The sequence below is a fragment of the Poromitra crassiceps genome (genome assembly GCF_964638095.1).
Source record: "Poromitra crassiceps genome assembly, chromosome: 11".
NCBI classification, from domain to species: domain Eukaryota; kingdom Metazoa; phylum Chordata; class Actinopteri; order Beryciformes; family Melamphaidae; genus Poromitra; species Poromitra crassiceps.
Genome location: NC_139643.1, coordinates 34552984 through 34576015, shown reverse-complemented (window position 1 = coordinate 34576015; position 23032 = coordinate 34552984). Strand labels below are relative to the sequence as shown.

Genomic DNA, 23032 nt, shown 5'->3' with positions numbered 1-23032 from the left:
TGGTTGCAAAACATGGGGCAACACAATGCATGCAATGGAAGTAAACGGCATCAACCGCTGTCCTTTAACATACTACTACTCCTAATATCTAATGTATACCTACTGAAACATAAAATGGATTACTTCAATTAAGATGTTCTTGATTTTGTAAATGTCTACACATAATATAGTTACTCTTAATACTGGCATTATATGATATGATCTCACACAAATTGCAACATAAAATGGTAATCTTCCCATTCTCCTGGTCCTGTCTTGCACAGGCCTGGTGTTGTGGTCATTAGGTTGATTGGGTGCACCTGGATCTGGTGCACTCATTAAGCTTAAGAAGACCTTCAGAACTTGCAGTCTCTCTCCCTCCTCACCAATCTGTTAATTTGTGTAATACTTGTTATCTGTAGTTATGTTTCTTTAGGTTAGCTTTTTTATTATTACTTTTACTTTGGTGTATGACTCCCCTCATATGTTACAATCATAGACTACATAGGGAGGTACGGTGGTGCAGTGGTAAGCACTATCGCCTCACAGCTCGAAGGTCGTGGGTTCGATTCCCACCTGGGCCGATGTGAACACTGAAGGAATGCGTGCCCGTCCGCATGTCCTCGAGTGCCCACCACCCGGGTGGGGTTGGCAAAATGGCATTTCTGTGTGGAGTTTGCATGTTCTCCCCGTGCCTCCCAGGGGTCTCCTTCATATAGGAACCCCCTTCACAAAAACATGCAACATCCTGGTTGCTTATATGGTTCCTCCTCTGATCGTTAAGGGCGCCTGTTCAGAGGGAGGGGAACTGGTAGGAATAGCGTGAACCTCCCACGTGTTATGTCCTACCGGTGAAGCTTCCTCGGGCAGGTGAAAAGAAGCGGCTGACTTGACTGCCCATGTCTCTGAGGATGCATGGAATCAGTCTCGGCCCTCCCCAGATCGGCAGAGGATGGAGTAGCAACCAGGATTGAGTAATTCAAATGAGCACTAAACTGGGGATAAAAATGGGATAAAAAAATCGGGAAAAAAACATAAAAAAAAAAAAAAAAAAAAAAAATCATAGACTACATAAATATATGGAAGTAATAAAAAAGAAATGAGGAGTCATAGACCAAAGTAAAAGTCCAAACGTTTTTTTAATGCTATACTGTAATTCATAAGATTTCTGTTTTATTCTCTTGGGTGACACCTATGATGAGTTATAATTGCACATGAGTTCCAAACTATTATGACATTTATCGATTTGGCCATATTATCCACCTATAATGCAAGCAGAAACTGGAAAAAAGTTGTTAGTTATTTTTCCACACAAGAGTTGTGGAGAACCTACAGTAACCTACAGAGTGAGTCTATTGTGTTGGCTCTGCCTACCCTGTGTCACCAGACAGCAAGTGCATAAATGTGTACTGCAAATGTAAAGGTTTTCATCAATGTGCCATAGGCTCAATCATCATTGTGCTAAGTCAATATTAGATATAGTGACTTAACAAATATTTATTTAGATGGAAATATTTGAGATAACTTTAACTAAAACTATTAGATAACACAAACTATATTAAACAGATCAAAAAGTGCATCAGTGAGGAGGGAAAGAAATTGAATTGAAGTTCTGCTTTAAAGGTCCATTCAGCAATGTTTTTGTGTTAAGATAAGTGTTACATGGCTCTATATTCTGACAGCAATCACTGAAATGGAATGTTTGGTCAGTGACTTGAAACCCCAACCCCACTGTCCTATCTCTCTCCTGTAGTCCTGCATGCAGGGCAGACATATTTCCACAACCATAATTCGTAGAGACTCATAGATGGCAATGTTGGATTCAGGATGAAAAAATACACATAGTCCTTAAAGGAGAATTTCGTTTTTTTTTAACCTGTACCCATCTCCTGGCATTAATTATGATTTGGCCACTCACCCAGCGATGTCCGCGGCGTTTCTGGCCGTCCTACCGTTGTTTTGAGATCAATAGCGTCCAAGTCAGTTGTAAAATGGAGCTGATTTGGGGCCAAGTGTGAGCCTGTCTTTCCTGCATCTAAATAGCTATTTTTATTCCCGTTTTCGCCACATATGGTAATAATGTGATCCCTCAACATCCACCAGAGTGATATTTCGCCCCAGGCCATTTCCTGGACTTTCACAGGGATCAAATTACCTCAAACGTGATCTCGGTCACCAAGTCTCGTGAAGTCCCGCGATACTTTCCTGCCGGCTGGCCAACTACAGGTATACGCTTTGCGGTGGTGGTTTTAGCGTAACCTATGTGGGGTTTGGCGTAACCTATGTGGGATTCGAAATAACGAAGGTTATGCCAAACCCCACATAGGTTACGCTAAAACCACCACCGCAAAGCGTGTACCTGTAGTTGGCCAGCCGGCAGGAAACCACCGTCTGTGTACTGTACCTCTGAACGGGGTCACCGGATCTCAACCACACACACACACACATATATATATATATATACACACACACACACACACATGCCCTGACACTAAACACACACACACATATATATATATAAGATGTCTGTGTATATATATAAATACACACACACACACACACACACACACATATATATACTCACACATATACACACACATATATACACACACACACACATATACACTAACACTACTGCTACTACTGCTTGAACCCCGTCAGGTCACCAGATCTCAACCAAACTTTGTGCACTTGTGCACATACCAACTCTGACTAAATGTGCAATTCAGTGTTTATATTATCTGACATACACCCCCCAAGTCACCGGAAGCTTGGACCCCGCATCGCCGCTTGCGGCTATATTTATTATTGTTATTGTTATTTTGCCGCTTTTACATGTAACAAAAGGTTGCCGTTTTATGCAGGGAGCGTTGTCGTGTAAACTAAGCCAGAAAATAATAAGAATAAGCAAAGGCAATCTCTTCCACTGTGATTCAAATAAAATCGTATCTTATTATTTACGTTTTTTTTTACCAAATTGTCTGCAATAGATCGACATCTAATGCAAATGCGTGAGTGAGTGCGTGTGTTTACCTGGGCCTCAGCACAGACGGTGAGTCTGTCCTGGTGCAGTAGATGTGTGAGCTGTGTGACATCCAGTTGTAAGAACTCATCCAGTTTATAGACTTCAGTGAAGTGCAGCTGGAGAAAGTCTTCTGCTGCTGCCTTCAGATCTGGACAGTCCATGCGCTCTGCCAGGGCCCAGATACCTGCAGCAGGACAGGACAGGGTCGTCTAATGTACTCAAGACACCCTGGTTGGACATGTAATGAAGGTGGTTTGATTTGAGCTCTGTTTTTGGAGCTCACCAAGGGGCAACCTCCAAGGGGCAACCTCCAAAGCTAATGGGGAAGTGCCTTAAACTTTTCTCCACTGGCTGCAAAAAGAAGTCTGCGGGATCGCAGACTCAGTGTGCTCGCCTGATTTGCATACGCAGCTCGCCTGCAACGTGGCCTCTAATTTCTCAACTCGAGTGACATCACTGATGACATCACAACTGCCGGGGGCCATCACAGTTGAGCAAATGTGCGTCATCAATCACAGTTGCTCAAGTGAATCACTAATGACATCACAACTGCTCAAGTGACATAACAGTTGGCAACTACAGTATGTGCCATGAGCAATGATGCGAGCTCTCCAATTGACATCACAGTTGTGCAACTGTGCGCCTGTGCAACTGTGTGCCCTCGGGTCTCCAATTATAGTATTCAGAGTTGCTCGATGACATCACAACTGCCCGAGTGACATCACAGTTGGGCAATCGCCTGGCCAGTAATCGCGCAGCTCGCCGATCACGGACCAATAGCAGGTGGCCCTGAGCCTCCTCTGTCTGGCTAAAAAATAGAAGAAAAAAGATGGCGACGGTCAAAATGCCAAACTCTCTCGTAACGGGACAAGCCCCTCTTTTATTGTCACACGAACACCACAATACATGCATGCGGCCACAACACACTCATGCTGACGGTGGCCGGTGAAAAGTGTCCTCTGCATTTAACCCATCCAGGCATGTCCTTTCCTCCGGGGGGCAGGCCAGGAGCAGTGGTCGCTTTCTCGTACAGTGCCCGGGGACCAACTTCGGATGTTGTCGTCACTGGTCGGATGACGATGACGATCTGATCTTCTGCATGTTTTTAGTGGGGGGGTTATATACGGAGGAACCCCCTGGGGGAGCACGGGGAGAACATGCAAACTCCACACAGAGAGAAAGGCCCTTACGACGAGATACCCCACCTGGGCAGTAGGCACTGAAGATATAGGGGGGAACACAACCACAGCGCCCACAGTGTCCCAGGCGAGAATCGAACTCAGGACCTTCTGACTGTGAGGCGACAGCTCTACCACTGAGCCACCGTGCCCCCTTGAGGCTTCAGAACAGGACTGTACAAACTAAGCACAGTGGCTACGTTCATATTTTCATACGGTTTATGGTTTCTCACCCAGGCAGTTTGTAGCATCAATCTGTCCTTTGAGGAACTCCACACACATCTTCTTCACCGGCTCAATCTGGTACTGGTTGGCTGCATCCAGCAGAGACTGCACATTACTGCTGTTGACTGAGATTCTGAGACACACACACACACACACACACACACACACACACACACACACACACACACACACACACACACACACACACACACACACACACACACACACACACACACTTTACCACTCAACGTTTACAGGTAAGCACTGGGGCGGTTCTGGTAAAATCACAACAGTTTGGACTCAAAAAATGTGCAGCCACTGTTATTTATACAGTCCTTCCTATCCATAAATAGCACCCTGTGTCTGTCTTGCTAGATGCTGCAGTTTTAGCTGTGTCTCTTACCGGGCTGTGTAGATGAACTCAACCAAGAGCTCAATGATCTCAGGCTCAGCACTCCTAAGCTCCACCTCATGGGACATGGACTCCATCATACTGGCTGGAAGGAGAGAGGGAGGGAGGACAGAGGGGAGAGGGAGGAACACTGTCAATGGAAAACAGAAAAACCCAACAATATGGTGGCAGTCTGTAATGTTTAATATCAGTCTTAAACTGTATTATTAAGGCTGTAAAATCATAAATTATGAGTTCAGTTTCCACAATTGATGATCTTGGATTATTGGCATGTATCTCCGCCAAGGAAGTCAGGTGGTTTCCGTGAGAGTTTTAAACTACCGATATGTGACAACAAAATAAACATGCACGGATTGACTGGTTGAATGCGAGACCCTGACACTAACTACAAACACGCATAGTCATTATCCAAAAATTATTTGGGGATCTACCGGTAAGCACCCTCAGATCTACCAATAGATGCAAATCTGGTTGGGTAAGCATTGGCCCTATACTTATTTTGTGTCTGGTAGGTAAATTAAAATGTTCTCTTAGTATCACATTCTCTCTAGCAGCAGAGACTATTTTACTCAAAATCTTAATGTATCTAGTCATGTTCGTGTGTGTGTGTGTGTGTGTGTGTGTGTGTGTGTGTGTGTGTGTGTGTGTGTGTGTGTGTGTGTGTGTGTGTGTGTGTGTGTGTGTGTGTGGGTGGGTGTGCGTGTGCGTGTGTATTCATGCTTCGATACTTACTGGTGAACATGAGGCTGAAGAACTGGCTGGCAGCAGCCAGCACCACTCTGTGGGCAGGGAAGTGTTTTCCCTGAACCACCAGGGTGACATCACAGAGGGTTCCCTGTAGAACATATACACACACTTTGTGAACCACCAGGGTGACATCACAGAGGGTTCCCTGAAGAACATATACACACACTTAGTGAACCACCAGGGTGACGGCCTGAAGTAGGGAGAAGAATGGACCGGAATGGTCCAGAAGGTAATAGAGTAGGGAAACAGTGGATAAATCCAGAAGGAAGCGGTAATGCAACATAAAGGATGCCAACTGCCATAAAACACCACAGAAGTAGACTTGAAGAGAAAACACACACACACACACACACACACACACACACACACACACACACACACACACACACACACACACACACACACACACACACACACACACACACACACACACACACACACACACACACACACACACACACACACACACACCTCTTCCCTCATGTTGTCCATGACTCCCATAATGCTGGACAGTTGTCTGTACTGCACAGCAATCTTCTTCTTGCACAATGCCTGCACAATGTTACCTGCTGGGGCTAGATAACATTGATCCATGGTTAGCACCAGCTAACACTGTGCTGCTGCAGTCACCTTTGTTTTGGGCTGAGCTAACAGCAGTTTTCTAGCCACCCAGCAGCTTGTGGTTTTCCGAGCTAGCAGGCTGCCAGTTTGCCTGCGCTCCTTAGAAAGGTTGTGTGGAGGAAATCCTTTGCTTGACCTTGCTGTCAATTGTTTACGCAGCAGCTACAAAAACAAACATGATCAGCGTACTTCCTGGCTGTTCAGTCCTGGTAAGTTCTTCTTCTTCTTCTTCTTTCTATTTCCGGCAGTTTAAACGCAACATGGCGTATTACTGCCCTCCTCAGTTCTATACTTCAACTACTCCCACAATTGGAAAAAATAAATAAACAAAAAATAAATAAATAAATAAACACTATATCCTCTGATACAACTCTGATTCATGCAGAAATGTCAGCACTGCCTCTGTGATCAGCTGGTGGTTCTTATTCCTGGTAAGTTCAGTCCGGTTCAGTCAGGGTTATGATGAGTCTAGTCTTCTTCTGCGATTGCTGTCCCGGTTACAGTTCATCTTTACCGCCCTCCATCCGTTAAGTCCGCAAATTACAGTCCAAACTCAAATGTCAAAACGACAGGATTGCGGAACTGACTTGTTTGTTCTTCGGTAAAATCTGCCTGGGGCAACTTGTGGCAAGTGTTTTACAGCACTGCACACAGCACTGAAGGAGTTGCAGTTAGTAACATACTGCAGATTGACAGAAATGATGATCATACTCTGCCTCTGCCTCTGACTATCGACACGAGGACAGCAGCGCCTTGCTGTTCACTTTGCAGCTCAAGCCTCACCTGTCACAGGTGCACCTGTCATATTTATGTACCTGTGCAGTGTAAAAAAAAATACCAGGAAGAAAAGTTTTGCAGGAGTCGCGTGACGCTGACGTCATGTGGAATGCGGGCCACAGATGATTGTTGTCGGGACTCGGGGGTAATTGACCTGAAAAACAAATTAACAGCCAGAGCTGCAAATGTCCCGTTTATTCTGCTGTTGCTGCTTCTCCAGCGAAAACTCCGAGGTCGATGACGAGGTATGAATTTATATTATTATAGCTGTATGTTATTATGGCGTCACTCGGATGTGAGGCGTGAAACTTTAGCACTGGTTACAGATTGATTCATGACGAAGTTAGCTTTTGGGGGGGAGGATGAGGATAGCCTACTGGGCTACGACAGGCTACTAGGCTATATCATTAAGATCATGGATGATAGACAAATACGCAAAGTACGATAAAGTCATCATTATCAATATGAACATTTGGTGATACACCTGAGATAGATGAAAGGCCGAAACCATCAAGTATATTGTCATCATATAAGTCACTATGGAGTAGGCCTACCACAGACACACTATAAATCCCTATGGGAATAGAGTGTTTTTAATCTGTTTGGGAATTTATACATGGGTTGCCAGATTGGTATTATCAGATTATGAAAGTAATAACGTGGGTCTATAATAGGCTAACTAGTCATTTAGTGCATGTGTGTCTTAACAAATCAGATAATGAGATAATGAGAGTGGCTAATTATGTTTAAAACTGTGACAATGCTAAACTCAATTCCTCTATCCCCTGTCATTCCAGAGGCAGCCGCTCCTGCAGGCCAGACCGTCAGAACCAAACAAACCTGTATCAGCCAGGCAGACCCGGCCCACAAACGATGGTACCTCCTGCATTTAGCTTAGCTGATGCTTTTACCTAGAGTAACAGTACAACATAGAATCATTAGAAATTCTTACGAATTCAGTGGGCTATATGAGGAATCAGCGTGACATCATGTCACCGCAAATCCCCCAGTATGAGTTGTGCCAAACAAACGTTAATATCTCAAAAACTATACATGACATCGCTTATATTTTGACATTTTGGATCAGAGCAGAAGCTCAAGAGTCTGATGTATATTATGCATGTTGTGGTAAAGTTGTGTGAACGGTCACAGTATTAAAAATGTAAACAGAAGGATCTTGAACATCCACTGGCCAGATACCATCAGCAACAACGATCTCTGGCAGGGAACAGGCCAACAACCTATGGAGGATGAAATCAAGATAAGAAGATGGCGATGGATCGGACACACACTCAGAAAACCCAATGCCAGCATCACCAGGCAGGCCCTTACTGTAGATAGATGCAACCCCCAAGGCACAAGAAAGAGAGGCCGACCCAAGAACACCTGGCGCAGGGACCTCCAGACTGACATCAGGCACAGCGGACTGACATGGAAACAGACTGACATCAGGCACAGCCCAGAACACCTGGTGCAGGGACCTCCGGACTGACATCAGGCACAGCCCAGAACACCTGGTGCAGGGACCTCCAGACTGACATCAGGCACAGCCCAGAACACCTGGTGCAGGGACCTCCAGACTGACATCAGGCACAGCCCAGAACACCTGGTGCAGGGACCTCCAGACTGACATCAGGCACAACGGGCTGACATGGAAACGGCTGGAAAGGAAAGCCCAGGACAGACGACTCTGGCGAACTGTTGTCAATGGCCTATGCTCCATGAAAAAGGAGCGATAGGCATAAGTAAGTAAGTAAACAGCACAGCCAGGGCTAGAGTGAGCACTCAAGGCTGGCTCCATAGGGTCCCATTGCCGTTTTCCCCCAGTGACGCCGTTTGTTTACCAAAATGCTGCTCGGCTGATCCCTCGTATAGGCCTGACATGTTTGTGTGTGTGTGTGTATTAGCCTAGGTAAACCCAGCCCCCACAGTGATCTGCTCTCATTGTTCCCAGTCAGGTCTGAGAGCAGGTCACGTGGAGGCTGGGTTCACCCAGGCTATGTGTGTATGGGGTTTCTTTCAGCAGAAGTCCTCAGTGTGTAACACATAGAGGTGTAACATTGCGGGCGTATTACTTAACATTGTATGCGTGTGTGCATTGTTGTGAAACATTCTGTGTGTTCTTCCCGCAGATGCAGAGACCCTGAGGCGGAGCGGCAGGCTAGTGATGAGGCGTGTGTGTGTGTTGGAGCTGGACCGGAGATTTGCTGACGTGGCCGAGACGTTCAACGAGCAGCAGGGACGCTACGAGGCCATGGTCCGACACATCATCAACCTGCGACAGACCTACGGCTGTAACCATGACGACACGCTGGTTCTAAGCGAATGCGTGAAGAGGATCAGAGAGGAGCACGGTGAGTGGCACGCGCACGCTTAAAGGTTATTGGCTACCTGCCAGTACGGGTGACCATGGGTAAATCTCAAGTCTCTTATTTGATATTTCCTCGCTCCTTGCTTGAACCGGAAGTCGTTCTGGTCCACCATTTTGAAGATTGTCTCAAAGCTCTTTTTTCAGTTCAGAGGAAGGATCCATGAGAGCAGATCAGCCTTCCCAGAAGACTTTCAACTGAACGGCGTGACATCATGACATTGTTTGCCATGACACTTCAGAGGAAAGGACGTCTCACTTCTCTAAAAACATATTTGCTCATTTCCTCTCTCCTTGCATGGTTTCCTTCCATCTCTCCTTGGTGGGAGGGACTGAGAATATGGATGCAATTTCAGAGACATGTCCTGTTCTGTTTCTCTCTTTCTCCGTCTGTCTGTGTCTGTCTATAAACACTGATTGCCGTGACCCGAGTACTAACGACTATATGATCACAGCATATCGCCCCATCCTGTAAGGTATGGGCACTCATCACACTGTATAGCACAAGTGACTTCAAATACGTTCTTGTCGTTTTTATCATTATAAAGGAGAGAAAAGTCAGGGTGAGGAACAGAGGGAAGGAGCAGCAGTTTTGGTTTGGAACACTTCCGTCCACCCGTGTCTTTCAAAACTTACTGCCGTGACCCGGATTCGAACCGGGGTTGCTGCGGCCACAACGCAGAGTACTAACCACTATACGATCACGGCATGCCACCTGGACTGTGGGGTGTAGCTGCTGGAAAATGCCATCCATTAGTGCAAGCACACACACACACACCACACACCATATCATTCTTCTTTCATCCTGCTGAATCAGAGTTCATCTCTCTCTCTTTCATTCTGCTGAATCAGAGTTTATCTATCTCTCTCTGTGTGTGTGTGTGTGTGTGTGTGTGTGTGTGTGTGTGTGTGTATATCTCTCTCTCTCTCTCTGTCTCTGTTTGTGTGTGTGTGTGTGTGACGTGTGTGTGTGTGTGTGTGTGTGTGTGTGTGTGTGTGTGTGTGTGTGTGTGTGTGTGTGTGTGTGTGTGTGTGTGTGTCTCTCTCTCTCCCTCTGAAATTCAAATATGCTTTATTGGCATGACAGGAAAATACAAAACCTACCCGTTTGTTGCCAGAGGAGCACATTATTTCAGAAGGGGTATATCATAGTATATAATCAAAAGCAGCTCAGTAATGTTAAATTAGGCAAGGTGAGTAAATTAATATCCTCTCTCTCTCTCTCTTTCTCTCTCCCTCCCTCCAGAGGCCAAGTACAGAGTCTCCCTCCAGATGAAGGGCTATGACTTCTCTCTCTCTGTGGTTCCGCTGGGGTCAGAGGGCGAGCAGGACGAGTCCCTGCCTCCCCACCTGCAACTGGCTCAAGGTGAAGCGAGGGCCGCGTCCCAGGACGCCAAGGCCACCGTCTCGGTGGGAACCAAACTCCAGGAGCTGATTGGCTGGCTGCTGCGTAGCGAGGAGCGAATGGCTGAGCAAGTGAGGGAGGCGGCGCCGACCTACCAGGAGCAGGGAAGGCTGGATGAGAACCTGAATGAGAGCATGAAGGAAGTCAGGAGGGCCAAAGAGTTGTCCCTGAGATACAAACAACGAGCCGGGGAGGTCCTCACCGAGGCTGCTCATATAGCTGGGGCTAATCTCTAGTAGGGTACACACACACACACACACACACACACACACACAACCTCACGTGTGTGTTTATACAGCCTTGAATGTCACTGTCTCTTGTATGATGAGTCTTATCTTTGTATGAGGACGTGACAACTTAAACTGTACCATTGCTGCCTTTTAAAAATCAAATTAAAATGTTATTAAATTTAGCAGACACACACTCGCACTTAAAGATGTACTGTCTATGTGTATGTTTGTATTTACCTGTATATGTACGGTATGTATAGAGAGCCATTCCAGGCACTCATTCTCATTTGAGGATATAGGACCTGGCTCCGCCGGCCAAAAAAGTGTGCCTCGAGTCCAAGTCGCAAGTCCAAGTCCCCATCTTTGACAAGTGGGTGTTACCAGTGTTTCCATTAATAGAGAGAGGCAAAGTGGAACATCACTTCCTGCTTCAGCACTGTACCAGAGATTTTCATCCGCCATTTATTTTCCCATAGACATTTCGTAAAATGCTTATAAAATAGTTTTACTTCGTCGAACCAAACGGTTCAGCTAAGGCTATAATCGGGCGAGACCATAGAACATTTCACTCGGACCAAAACTTTAAAAAACAACATCGAAAGAATATTTAAACCCGATTTCTTTTTACGTTTTGGTCCCAGTGAAATGTTATGCGATCTCTCCTGTTTCTAAATATATCTGTACCGTTTGGTTTGAACCAGTAAAACTATTTTTATAAGCATTTTACGAAATGTGTATTGGAAAATAAATGGCGGATGAAAATCTCTGGTACAGTGCTGAAGCAGGAAGTAGGCGGTCACTTTGCCTCTCTATATAAGGATACCCCCCCCACACACACACACACACGCATAAAGTAATCCTCTGTGTGTACATACTGTATGTGCAAGATATGATCAATACTTTTTACCTGTCAAACAGAATCCATCTGCCCACATATTCATCTGACCAAGGAAGATTGTGTTTGTCCACCACCTAGTGGTTATCTGTTTCTCATTTTGAAACATTGCTGCATTACAAATACTGACTGATCATACATAATTAATAAAAGATCCACACACATGTATGAATTATCTACAAATCAAGAAAAATAATTCACACCGATTTTCATTTAGAACCTAAAGCCAATCGAAAAGCTGACCAAACTCTAATGGTAATTAATTCCATCCTTGCCAGGCCAATTAAGGCTATGGGTAAGACTATGGTTGTCTTCTGTATGTGATTTTCTGAGTTGTTTTGTCATTTTTATACACCAAGGACACAACACACATCAAGACAGACATGATATCAAGTTTGCACAGGATTTTGTCGTTCTTAATCTGGTGCAAGAACGGGAAAATGTAAATGATAATTCTGTGTCGTGTGACAAATTGTTCTGTGAGAGAAATCCCTCTTTTGAAATGTAACTCCTCACAAGCAGAGAAGTGCACATACAATATTATCAGAAAAAAAAAATCTTGACAACAATTTTCACTTTCTAGCTTGTCCTGTCTAATTTATGTGACTGTCCACTGAATAAAATCAAAGGCACCCAGTCAGCTTTTGTCAGGCTACTTTTGTATAGGTGCTGTCCTGTTTTCTTTTTAACTATACAGTAATCTCTGACAATGCTGCAAACCTCAAATGCTGTTTCATTAGGGTGGCATGCCTTATGGCATCCTGAAATGCATCCAAAGATAACTGCTTCATTTTAATTTAATTTTAAAATAGAATGTATTCCCCCCCGACCACCCAACATCTACCTTACCATATCCACTGATTCACTCACTAACACTACCGAGTATATGGATGAAGAGACTCAGGTTCCTGAGGAACAACTCACATTTTTCCCAACTTGGGACCCGTTTCTAGCATACCTCGATGAGGTTAGGGGCGACGGATGACACCCCCGGCTGGTTTCTCATAGAGCCCTTGCGTGGGATCCCATGTACAACATCTCTTACAGGAGTAAGCACCTTATGCGACTGGTAGCACTACATTGTAATATTGAATGTTGATGATGTATGCATGCTTTTTCTTTCTTTTCTTTTCCTGTCTGAGCCTGTTCATTTGTTTGTTCATGTGTTGTTCTAAAAATATATATACTGTATAAAATAACACTACCGATTGATTGACTAACAGACCCCATTGTATCATTCTCAATGTCTGCCCTTATGCTTCCAAACACACTGTAGATGTTGATCAGACTGCCAATAGGGCGGGCAAGGCCATACAGCAGCCGAGCTGCAGGCAAGGCCCTCCGAGCTGCGAATGCGAGCTGCAGGGCCAGCTCGGCGAACTGCAGAACGGGCGAGCCTAGGAACCGAGCGCGCGTAGCACGTGAGATAATGGGAACAAGTGGGCAATGTTTGTCTGTTTAAATGTTTGTCCATGTCATAGGCATTGTGACATCACTGATGATGTCATAGGCATTGTGACATCATCAGTGATGTCATAAGAGTAAATGTGATGTCATCAGTGATGCGAAGTTAGTCAATATGCGCTGCACATGCTAATAGGGCAGGCGAGGCCATGCTGCGGCCAAGCTACATACGAGCCTGCACAGCTGTCGAGCTGCAGGGCGGGCGAGGCCATGCAGCAGCCGAGCTGTAATAGGCTGCTATATCTGTTTCAATGGGCAATATCTGTTTGTTGTCCCACTAATGATGTCACAATATATATGCCATCATCAGTGATGTCATCAGTGACATCATATTGACCAAAATCATCTTATGACTTCACTGATGATGTCATAGGCACTGCTGATGTCATAGGTATTGTGGCATCATCAGTGATGTCATAGGCATTGTGAGATCATCAGTGATGCAAAGTTGAGCAATTGTGCGCTGCGCATGCCAATAGACCAGGTGAGGCCACGCAGCAGCCGAGGACGTGCAGCAGCCAATCTGTGTGTGGCGAGCCCGCTTGGTTAGTAAGGCTTGCTGTGGTCAAAGGTACAGCCAACCTCTAGAATGAACACCTCTCTACGATTTTCATTGACAACATCAAAGTGTTAGCTGGAATATTAGAGAACGTATCTGAATCGTCACTACACAGACTGAACATGCTCGGCTTCACAGTGGAATGTTTATAAAGCAAAATAGAAGATCTAAAAATAGAGGTGATATCGTTTGATATCAAAGTGCGCGAGATCCCTAGTGTATGAACTGTGGTGAAATTATACATACAGTGTATGTATAATTTCACCACAGTTCGTGCTCTACAAGGCATAGTTCTACATGATGCCATTAGGAGGCATTGTTCCCTCACTTTCATATTGTGCTCCTTTCTGATTCAGTCCATGTCTATGGCTAAGAACAGGGGTTTTCAAAGTGGGAGGTGGGCCTCCCCGGGGGGGCTCCAAGCAGTTTCAGGGGAGGCTCAGTGAATGAAGTGAAAATATGACATTACATTGGTTATTAAACGGAGATATCATAGTCTAAATGTGTGTGATTTTGTTAGAGATAGTTTAGAGATACTGTAGTTTTGGGGAATTTTACTGTTTTTCCCACTTTCCCAGAGTCCGTAACAAATAAATTCCTTCAGACAGACCTTTTTATGTATTTGTTGTAGCCTGAAGTATGTCAAACAGCAATATCAGGCTATCTTGGCACAATTGTTTCTATGTGTCTAGGATCAAATAACATAATCATGATCAGATAGGCATCAGGAATTGAGTCAGGCAGGCAGTCTCCTTTTTCCAAGCTTTGTCTGGGGGGGGGGGGGGGTTCACAGTCTGAGACTTTAAAACCTCTGGCTTAGAACATGCCCCATTACTTATTTCTGATGCCCTGTGGTGATTGTTTCTGTAACTGGCAATGGGTACTTTCCTCTTCAATAGTCAACACTGTAAAACCTGATGCACTTTAGAGAACAGGGATGAGGATTGGTATCATTTGTCAATGATCAGTATATATATATATTTAATCAAATAACATTTTTCATTTTAGTATTGTTAGTGAACCAGTGTAAAGTACTCGTACTTTAGCATAGCAATCTCTAAAGAATGAAGAAAAAAAGATTATAGTATTTGCTATGCAAACCTATGTGGTTTTCCGTATGCAGGCTAATACTGTAGGCTGGTTGTCACTGGATTAACAACTGCCCACATGATATAAAGTCTACCATAAAACTCATTTATAAACAGAGCAAAGTCTCTTCTATCAGCACTGAGAGTTTGTGTGAGTGTACAATTTGCTGACATGTCAGAACTTGCTCTGCTGGAGATGTAAAGGGTGAGGCAACAGAATTTAACTTATTAAAAACGGAGCAGATTTTCAGCTCCAATAAATGTAGAAGCAAAGGGTCATCATGCCATCTTGATTGGTTTTGTAGTAGAAGGCTTAACTGTAGCTTTATATGGTGAACATGTCTGTCCTATTAAAATTTCATTTAGATAATTTTTTGGACTTAGTAAGCACAAATAGCCCAAATGTGCAACAGACTATTATGCTTATAATCAAAATGTGATTTATTTTGATCAAATGTGATTTGCAAATTAATTGACAAAGATAAATGAAAACACAGTTAATATTATTTATTATTCTGAAAATCAAATAAAACGTTAAATGTAATGAAATTATTAATTAATGTGATTTATTAACGGCATCTTTGATAGTGCACTTTCTGCTGTCAAAGAGCAGTCAAAGAGCAGTGACAGTGACAACTTACCATGATCGTGGAAATGATTAACATGCGGCCTTACAGCGAATCTGATTAGTCACTATTTTGGGGGGCGCGGCAGTTAGATTATATACTGCTCACCCATTGGCTCAGACATCTGCCAGTCTGCGGAGAGCTCTTGTTGTTCAAGGTAGTCTGAGTGGAGAAAGTAATGAAGATGGAAGCGGCTGATGTTGGTGAATTATTGAGGAGATTTATGGAGTGAGTGATAGCCGTTTACTCGTCTAGTCGCAGTGATCCAGGACAACGATTGCAGGAAATTGACAGATAGCATGCGAGTAAGTAAAGAACAACTTCCCAGTCTACTTCGGCTCGCGCCTTCACGTTAGCCAAGCTAGCTGGCTAGCTAAGCTGTAAGCAACCACATTGACAGCTCGAAATCATTCAGCAAGAGAGTGTGACGGCGGCAGGGGATTGAGTGTCCCGGGGCTGCCAATGGGTTAGCACGTTAAGATAGAAAATACATAAACAATGTGGCTGTTAAAGCCAATGCTTATAATAGCTGGAGACCTGAACGTTGCCAGCCAGCATTTACATGGCTAAACGCGAGCTTTAAGGTCATTAGTTTGTCACAGTGACACACACACACAGCATAGCAGTGCTCGGAAAGTGACATAATTACTAGCTAAAGTTTAGCTAACGTTACAACGGAAAATAGAAAGGATGGGAATTCTTTGCAAAATTTTAGCTACCCTTTCATTGCAACAGTTTTGCAGTCACATCTCAGTGTTGGAGAGGCTGTGTAGTGTACCTGCGGCTTTGTCCTGTCTAGTGGCAGGCTGGCAGCCTTGTGTGGTCTGTCAGGCATGCAATGATAGGACTCGTGTGTGTGTGTGTGTGTGTGTGTGTGTGTGTGTGTGTGTGTATGTGTATGTGTGTGTGTGTGTGGTCTGCACACGGTAAGTATGCAAAGCATACTTGATAGGATTAATCAATTGATTATTTCTTTGTCTGTGTGTGTGTTTGTGAGTTTGACAGGAGAGAAACCTGTAGCCTTGGTCTCCATCCAGACTGCCATGTTAGATAATGCGTTGTTAGTCTTTTTTGTCATATCTATCATGTGATGCAGCTTTCCTCTTGTACCACTCAGCAGAACACGGCCACGGGTTTCCTTCAAATCATGAGCTCGACTGGTGGTGTGTGTGAATCTCTAAACATTCTTGCTGAGCCGAAGCATAAATATTGTCAGACTTGTGGATGTAATGGGCTCCTGAATTCTTCCTTTCACTATGCTATCCAAGGTTGAATATGCGTTGCACTGTGTCCTCCTAAGGCCGTGCTCAAGGCGGTGTGCCAGGCAGTTATTGTTGAAGCGAGATATGCTATTAGACTGCCTTTTGCTCCTCGTTTGTATGTATGTCATTTGGGGGGGGGGCTTGCCCTTTAGCAGTAGGCAGTGTTGGATGGATGGTCATGCACTGTTAAGAGTCGTGTCATTAGTATGTGGATGATGTGTATGTGTGCACTGCACCGGCTTGTTAATGTGGAGCGTGGCAGGCAGCTAGTGTCTTCTCTCTCTCAATGCTTTATGACAGTGACGCCTGGAGGGTCACAGAGCAGGAAGGTAGTGCTGGCTCTTTTCACGGCATCCAAACCAAACCCACAGTCCCATTAAAAAAAAAAAATAGGTCATTTGTGTTCAGAAAATAATTTTGCTTTCAAAATATCTCTGCTTTCATTATTTTTATTATTATTATTATTATTGTTGTTTCTGATTTCCCCTCCATTTTCCCCCAATTGCACTTTGCCAATCCCCCCCTCCCCCACTGCGATCTGGGGAGAGCCGTAGACTAGCACCATGCTTCCTCCGACACATGCGCAGTTGCCAGCCACTTCTTTTCACATGGCAGTGGGGAGCTTCACCGACGGGATGTAGCACGTGGGAGGATCACGCTATTAAAAGAGAAATAAAGTCCGCACACTGAATTATCTGGCTCCCGGTCAGTTTATTTGACGTTTCGATCAAAAGATCTTCATCAGAAACGTCAAATTTCTGACGGGAAATTTCTGACGGGAGCCAGATAATTCAGAGTGTGTACTTTATTTCTTTTTTACTAGTTTGTTCCATTTGTCCGGCACCTGCCTTTGTTAGATGTGACGCGTGCGCTCTTAACTCATTGAGTGCCAGCCAATTTTGGAGAACGGACGCTCCCAGTGCCAGAGTTTCAGAGCGTTTTCAGTGATTTCTCGAGGCCCACAGAATATTGTGTGATATTACTATGTAAACACCGAACACGCAAAAAGAACAAGGAGGCTCTATTGTATCATCAGCAAAAAAAAGTTTATTGATACCATTTTCTGTTCTTTAGTTATCAGCCGGAGAAGATAGGTCAAAAACAGCAAAAACAGGCATTTCCATCTAGAAGCTAAAATATTCAGCCTTTTGTGAAATGAAGCATTTCAAGCACATTCACTGACTCTAGCTAATATTTTCTGATGTAGTGACGTGGTGTAGTTGTGTGCTGCCCTGCGTGCCCCACCCCCCTCTCCCCCACTCAGCTGCAAACTCCTCCCCACACTAGTAACACACAGCCTCACGCACCCAGCGTCTATTTTCGGAGTGCTTTTTGTGCGCCGCCTCCCAGGCAGCGCGACACAGAAAAGCCACACCGGACTGCAGGGAAAGGTTTGGCTTTTCAGTGTCGGCTGCTGCTTTTCTAGCGGCTAATCGTGTGGAGAAACTATGCTGACAGACAGACAGATGCAGAGGGGCTCAGTTGTGGGAGCGGATTGACTGCTGTTCGCAGGCACCGTCAGTTGCAGCCAGAGCAATCTACATGGCTCTGGGCTGCAGCATGAGCGGTTTCTCTTTGATCACAGGGCTTTTTCAGGCTGTTTTCCGGACCTTTCTCTAATCTGGAGAGCACTGTCGCCACCTGATGAGTCCGTAAAATAGGTTATACAGCTTCAATAGCTACAATATTTGTACAGGACATACATAAGGCTTTGATCCACGTCCCACCGTCAAAAAAGGCAATTGACGACAGCTATCGTCATTGGCACTCTACGTCACTATTTACATTGACGACAGGCGTCGTCAATGGCACTCAATGAGTTAACTTCCTCTTCAGGATCACGATATTCCCACCAGTTTCCTTCCACCCCAAACAGGCCGACGACCAGAGGAGGCGCTAGTGCAGCGACCAGGACATATACCCTTAATCCGGCTTCCCACCCGCAGACACAGCCAATCGTGCCTGTATGGACGCCCGACGAAGCCTTCTCCTTTCATTCTGCACTAAGTTAGATGTACATTAGTAGTAGTACACACACAGAACGACATCAAATGTGCAAAGTAAACGTCTATCCTATTTATAGGCATATATCAATGGATGTAGCCTATTTTTAGATCCCCAGAGAATCTGGGAAATCAAGCTAATTATCTGAACAGAAAGTCTCACATGAATAGATTACATGAGAGCTGCCGAGACCAGGGAAGAACTACGCCTGTAGTGTAGTTACCTGCCATGATGGAGAAAGGCAGATAGAAGAGGGGAGAACGGGAGATAGAAGAGCTAGTTAGAAATGAAACATCAGTGATGTTAATCGTTGCTCCCTTCAGGCTCACCAGCTACGCAAAGAGGAGGGATGAAGATGATGTCTCGCTGGCTTAGAGGCAGCGGAGAGCGTAGGCTGCTATAAGAGGATTCCTCCCTGTCAGAGCTCTCTGTCCGTTTCCCTCGGCATCAAAGACCACACACACACACACACACACACACACACACACACTCACGTGCACCCACCCACATAAAAAGCACAGATTCACTCTCGTGTGATGTCTTCTCAGCTACAGGCCATCTTTTTGCTACTGGAGAAAAGCCGAGGGGGGAGAGCAATGTGGGAGGCCACGATGCAACATGCAGGGATAACTAACCACAGGCCATGATGGTCCAAACACAGCAGAGAGGAAAATGGAAACAGACTGACGGACAAATGACAAACGGGATTGGACGCCCGAGGGAAAGGACATCAAAGGTGTAAACAGAAGCGAGGCCGGTGACAGCCGGGGTCACTCGGCTGTGAGCTCTCTGGGGGCGGAGCCTGTGGGCATGTTAGAAGAAGCCCTGCCCTTTCATAACCCTGCCCCCACCTTTACTTGGACACCTCCTCAAAATAGCCCCTTCATGGCTTTGACTTCCATTCAAGTTGAAAAATCGAATCATCTTATCTTATAATGTAATGATAGTTTATTTACTAGCAGTCTGGGCGTGTCTGCTTGCTACATAAGCTGGGCTCAGTTGTCCTTTTTGGCTTATTTGGTGTATTTTAGAACTCTTCCTATCTGTCTGCAGGCATTCTGTCTCCTCCAGACTCAGAGCGGAGTAATGTGGGCGTGGCTGCTATTTGATTTGATGTATTTGTTTAGTGTGTAGTGTGTAGTTTGTAGTGTGTACCCTGCACCACAGGAAAAAGCAGCTGGGGCAGCTGTAGCTCCCTTAACCACCCACTCGGTCTTCCCTCCATTCAAGCCTTCATTCTTATTGGCTTATTCACTTCCTGATTGAAAAAGAAGATGCCAAAGTGTGTGTGTGCGTGCGTGTGTGTTTGTGTGTAATAATAGGAAGTGAGGTAAGCATCAGGGAGTGTCGTATGTGTGTGTGGGTTTCTCATTTGGACTAGCCTAAACTCTCTCCGCCGGCTCTCCCAGTCAGGTACGTTCTCACTTCACTATAGGGACCAGAGAACAGAGGTCATCTGCTATCAAGGGTGTGTGTGTGTGTTACTAGTGTTGACATGTCACTCTGCGGACTGGACTCTTTATTGTGAAGGCGACGCTGTGTTGTGTTGTGTTTTACTAGTGTTGACATGCCTGCAGATTCTTTATTGTGAAGGCGACGGTGTGTTGTGGGTGTGAACAGTGACGTGTGTGTGTGTGTTTGGCTGCATGTCAGTGCACGCACTCACCACAAGGATTAGAAATGTAAACTAAGGAGAACTGAAGTGTATTGGAAAACTTCTGAAGGAGGAGTCAGATATGCTGCTAAGCTCATTTTGTGTGTGTGTGTGTGTGTGTGTGTGTGTGTGTGTGTGTGTGTGTGTGTGTGTGTGTGTGTGTGTGTGTGTGTGTGTGTGTGTGTGTGTGTGTGTGTGTGTGTGTGTGTTTGAGAGTAGTGGGTGTACAATTCAGAGGGAACAAGTTGTTGACATAGCTACCTCACAGGAACAGGTTTTGTGAAATCAGAGTTAACACTCACACACACACACACACACACACACACACACAGACACACACTGGTGTTGTGCAATGCATGACACATTCTTTGGCACTCCTTGGCAAATAGTCGGCTTCTTCAGCACTTTTTATTGGCAAAACTCTCTTCATCACAGAGGGGTGTGTGTATGTGCATGCGCGTGCGTGTGTGTGTGTGTGTGTGTGTGTGTGAGAGAGCATGTGTGCGTGGGTGTGGTAGTGTCTTGTGTTGTTAATGTGCAGTCCCCACTCTCTCTGTGCTTCCTTATCTGATGCATCTGTCCTGGCTGGAGGGTTGCCAGTGGCAGAGAGGAGATGACAAGCTAATGAAGCAGCCTCTTCTATCCACTCTGTTCATCACTGTCTCACTCCTCTTCAGTTAGTCCCTCTTGGGTCTCCCCTGTCCACATGTAGGCTATATCTCTCTTTATCCCTTCAGCTAGTCATTACCATCGATCTGTTCTATTCATGCTTCTCCACTATTATGTTGTCTGCTGCTAGGGGTGTGCCATATATCGTATCGTTAAAGATTTATCGTTACAATTCATATGCATATCGTCAAAAAAATCATATTGTGATATAATGGCAATATTTGTCGATGTAATGTCACACCGTTACGCTGCATAATGATATACACACAGCAACAACGCGGCTTCACGGTGGAGGAGTTAATTCCAAAAAGGGGAGGGGCTTCAGTAGTGTGTGGAAGTGGTTTGTTTACAAAAGAGCATTATGTACAGTACAACACACCACGGTCATAATTGAAGGCTAAGGCCTTGGCCACACTGATCCGTCAGAAAATGGACAGAATTATTGAACGGACAGATGTCTGTCCGATGAGAACTGAGTCTACGTCAAACCCTTTGCCGAAAGCGCCGGGGCTGCTCCGCGGCCGGCGAGCCTGCCTGCACAGCCTGCGTGCAGCTCCTTGGAAATGTGACTCGATGCAAATGACATGAACAGCGCGAGGATAATATAATGTAGATCATGTGCAGATAACTGGAGAGAAGTATATGCACTACATTCTCCCCTTGGACTAGACTCAGCCCTCAGTCTTAATCCGTTTCACTCCTGTAAGACTGAGAATATTACTATTTAAATCTTTGCATAACGTTAGGTGGCGCTGTTGGAAGCCTTGCATCGGAGAACCAATCATGAGTGTTTTGGGCGGGCCTGCTTTCTGGGGGCAGATCTCATGCAGAACCGGTGTCTCGCAAAACATCGTCGCATTTGCGACAATGTTTTTGACAGAGTGGATTAATCACTCAGAAACAAACATAACCTGTTAATAGGACGTGTTTCATCCGGCCCCGGCGGCTAGAGGTCTTTCCCCCAGCGATATTAAAGCCAGACTCCCGAGGCTAACGTTACAGAGCCTGCTGATGACTCACAGTAGCAAGCGGACCACTTCCGGGTAGGAAACATTATTGTAAAATAAACAACAGGTATAAACTCTCTTTGCAGCACATCAGTGTCTTGCTATATATTTGAACTATGAAACATTGCATTGCCGCTACCAAATAAAATTCTAATAATAAATGTAGGCGTGTCTGCTGCCGGCCGTTCTCGCCGGGCTCGGACAGACAGTTTCTGACAGTGAAATTCCCAGACGTTTGGTGGCGCAGCTCACTAAACGTCTGGGAGCCGAGACTACCCTTGGACTAACTTCTAGTCACTGAAATCCTAGTGAAATCACACAATTTTACTCATTTTGCTGGGGAATCCCTTATAGCCTCGTTCACCGCCTCGGCCATCTTCTTTGAAAAGTTGAAACAAATCTCGGAACGCCTTCTCTCGAGACCTCGACTCTGATTGGCTAAACGGACAGTGACTATCCGACCATCCGACCATCCGATACGTCCGTCCAGAAAAAGTTCATCCCTCTTCAACTTTCTGTCCATCAAAACGTATGCAAATTTTCTGGATACGTACGCTGCTGAGTGCTCCACGGACAGTCGGACAGTTGTCATTGAAAATGAATGGAAGTGAACAGAGAATTGAACGCACACGGACAGACACCACGGATCAGTGTGGCCAAGGCCTAACTGTTACATTTATGCTGTCATATGAAATCATAATGCCTATTTTGTTGCAATTGTATGTTCTTGGAATTAATAATATATCTTTCACTATTTTGTCATATCCGCCAAGAATATTGTTATCGCAGAAATAGCCTGAAATATTGTGATATAATTTTAGGGCCATATCGTGTCCG

General features: G+C 45.0%; 3 protein-coding genes across 5 annotated transcripts in view; 2 read left to right on the top strand and 1 right to left on the bottom strand.

Moving 5' to 3' along the window:
- Nucleotides 1–6396, bottom strand: part of LOC310785147 (kelch-like protein 7) — a 24205-nt gene extending 17809 nt beyond the window's left edge. The window contains exons 1-5 of the mRNA XM_083646136.1: nucleotides 6038–6396; nucleotides 5552–5654; nucleotides 4811–4904; nucleotides 4416–4540; nucleotides 3013–3188 (exon numbers count right to left, since the gene is read on the bottom strand). Of these exons, the coding sequence (XP_083502262.1) occupies nucleotides 3013–3188; nucleotides 4416–4540; nucleotides 4811–4904; nucleotides 5552–5654; nucleotides 6038–6160 (621 nt within the window). The 5' untranslated portion in view covers nucleotides 6161–6396. The remainder of the gene's footprint in view (nucleotides 1–3012; nucleotides 3189–4415; nucleotides 4541–4810; nucleotides 4905–5551; nucleotides 5655–6037) is intronic.
- Nucleotides 6397–7077: 681 nt separating this feature from the next.
- On the top strand, nucleotides 7078–13003 carry LOC310784708 (uncharacterized protein). Its single transcript, XM_083645736.1, has 4 exons — nucleotides 7078–7209; nucleotides 7762–7840; nucleotides 9097–9318; nucleotides 10579–13003. The coding sequence occupies exons 1-4, from the start codon at nucleotides 7150–7152 to the stop codon at nucleotides 10971–10973; spliced, it is 756 nt and encodes a 251-aa protein (XP_083501862.1). The 5' UTR covers nucleotides 7078–7149; the 3' UTR covers nucleotides 10974–13003.
- A 2770-nt stretch (nucleotides 13004–15773) lies between these two features.
- hycc1 (hyccin PI4KA lipid kinase complex subunit 1) overlaps nucleotides 15774–23032 on the top strand; it is a 41217-nt gene continuing 33958 nt past the window's right edge. For 2 of the 3 annotated variants that reach the window (XM_083645754.1, XM_083645752.1), the window contains exon 1: nucleotides 15774–15904. The gene's annotated coding sequence lies outside the window, so the exon portion shown is untranslated. Of the gene's footprint in view, nucleotides 15905–20184; nucleotides 20279–23032 lie in introns of those variants that run through there. The other variant, XM_083645753.1, reaches the window with a different exon arrangement.

Excerpts from the sequence above, each read along its gene's own strand:
- LOC310784708 (XM_083645736.1), top strand. The coding sequence starts at position 7,150 with ATGTCCCGTTTATTCTGCTGTTGCTGCTTCTCCAGCGAAAACTCCGAG. Across the intron at positions 7,841-9,096 it reads GACCCGGCCCACAAACGATG|ATGCAGAGACCCTGAGGCGG; the intron begins GTACCTCCTGCA and ends TTCTTCCCGCAG. Across the intron at positions 9,319-10,578 it reads GAGGATCAGAGAGGAGCACG|AGGCCAAGTACAGAGTCTCC; the intron begins GTGAGTGGCACG and ends CCCTCCCTCCAG.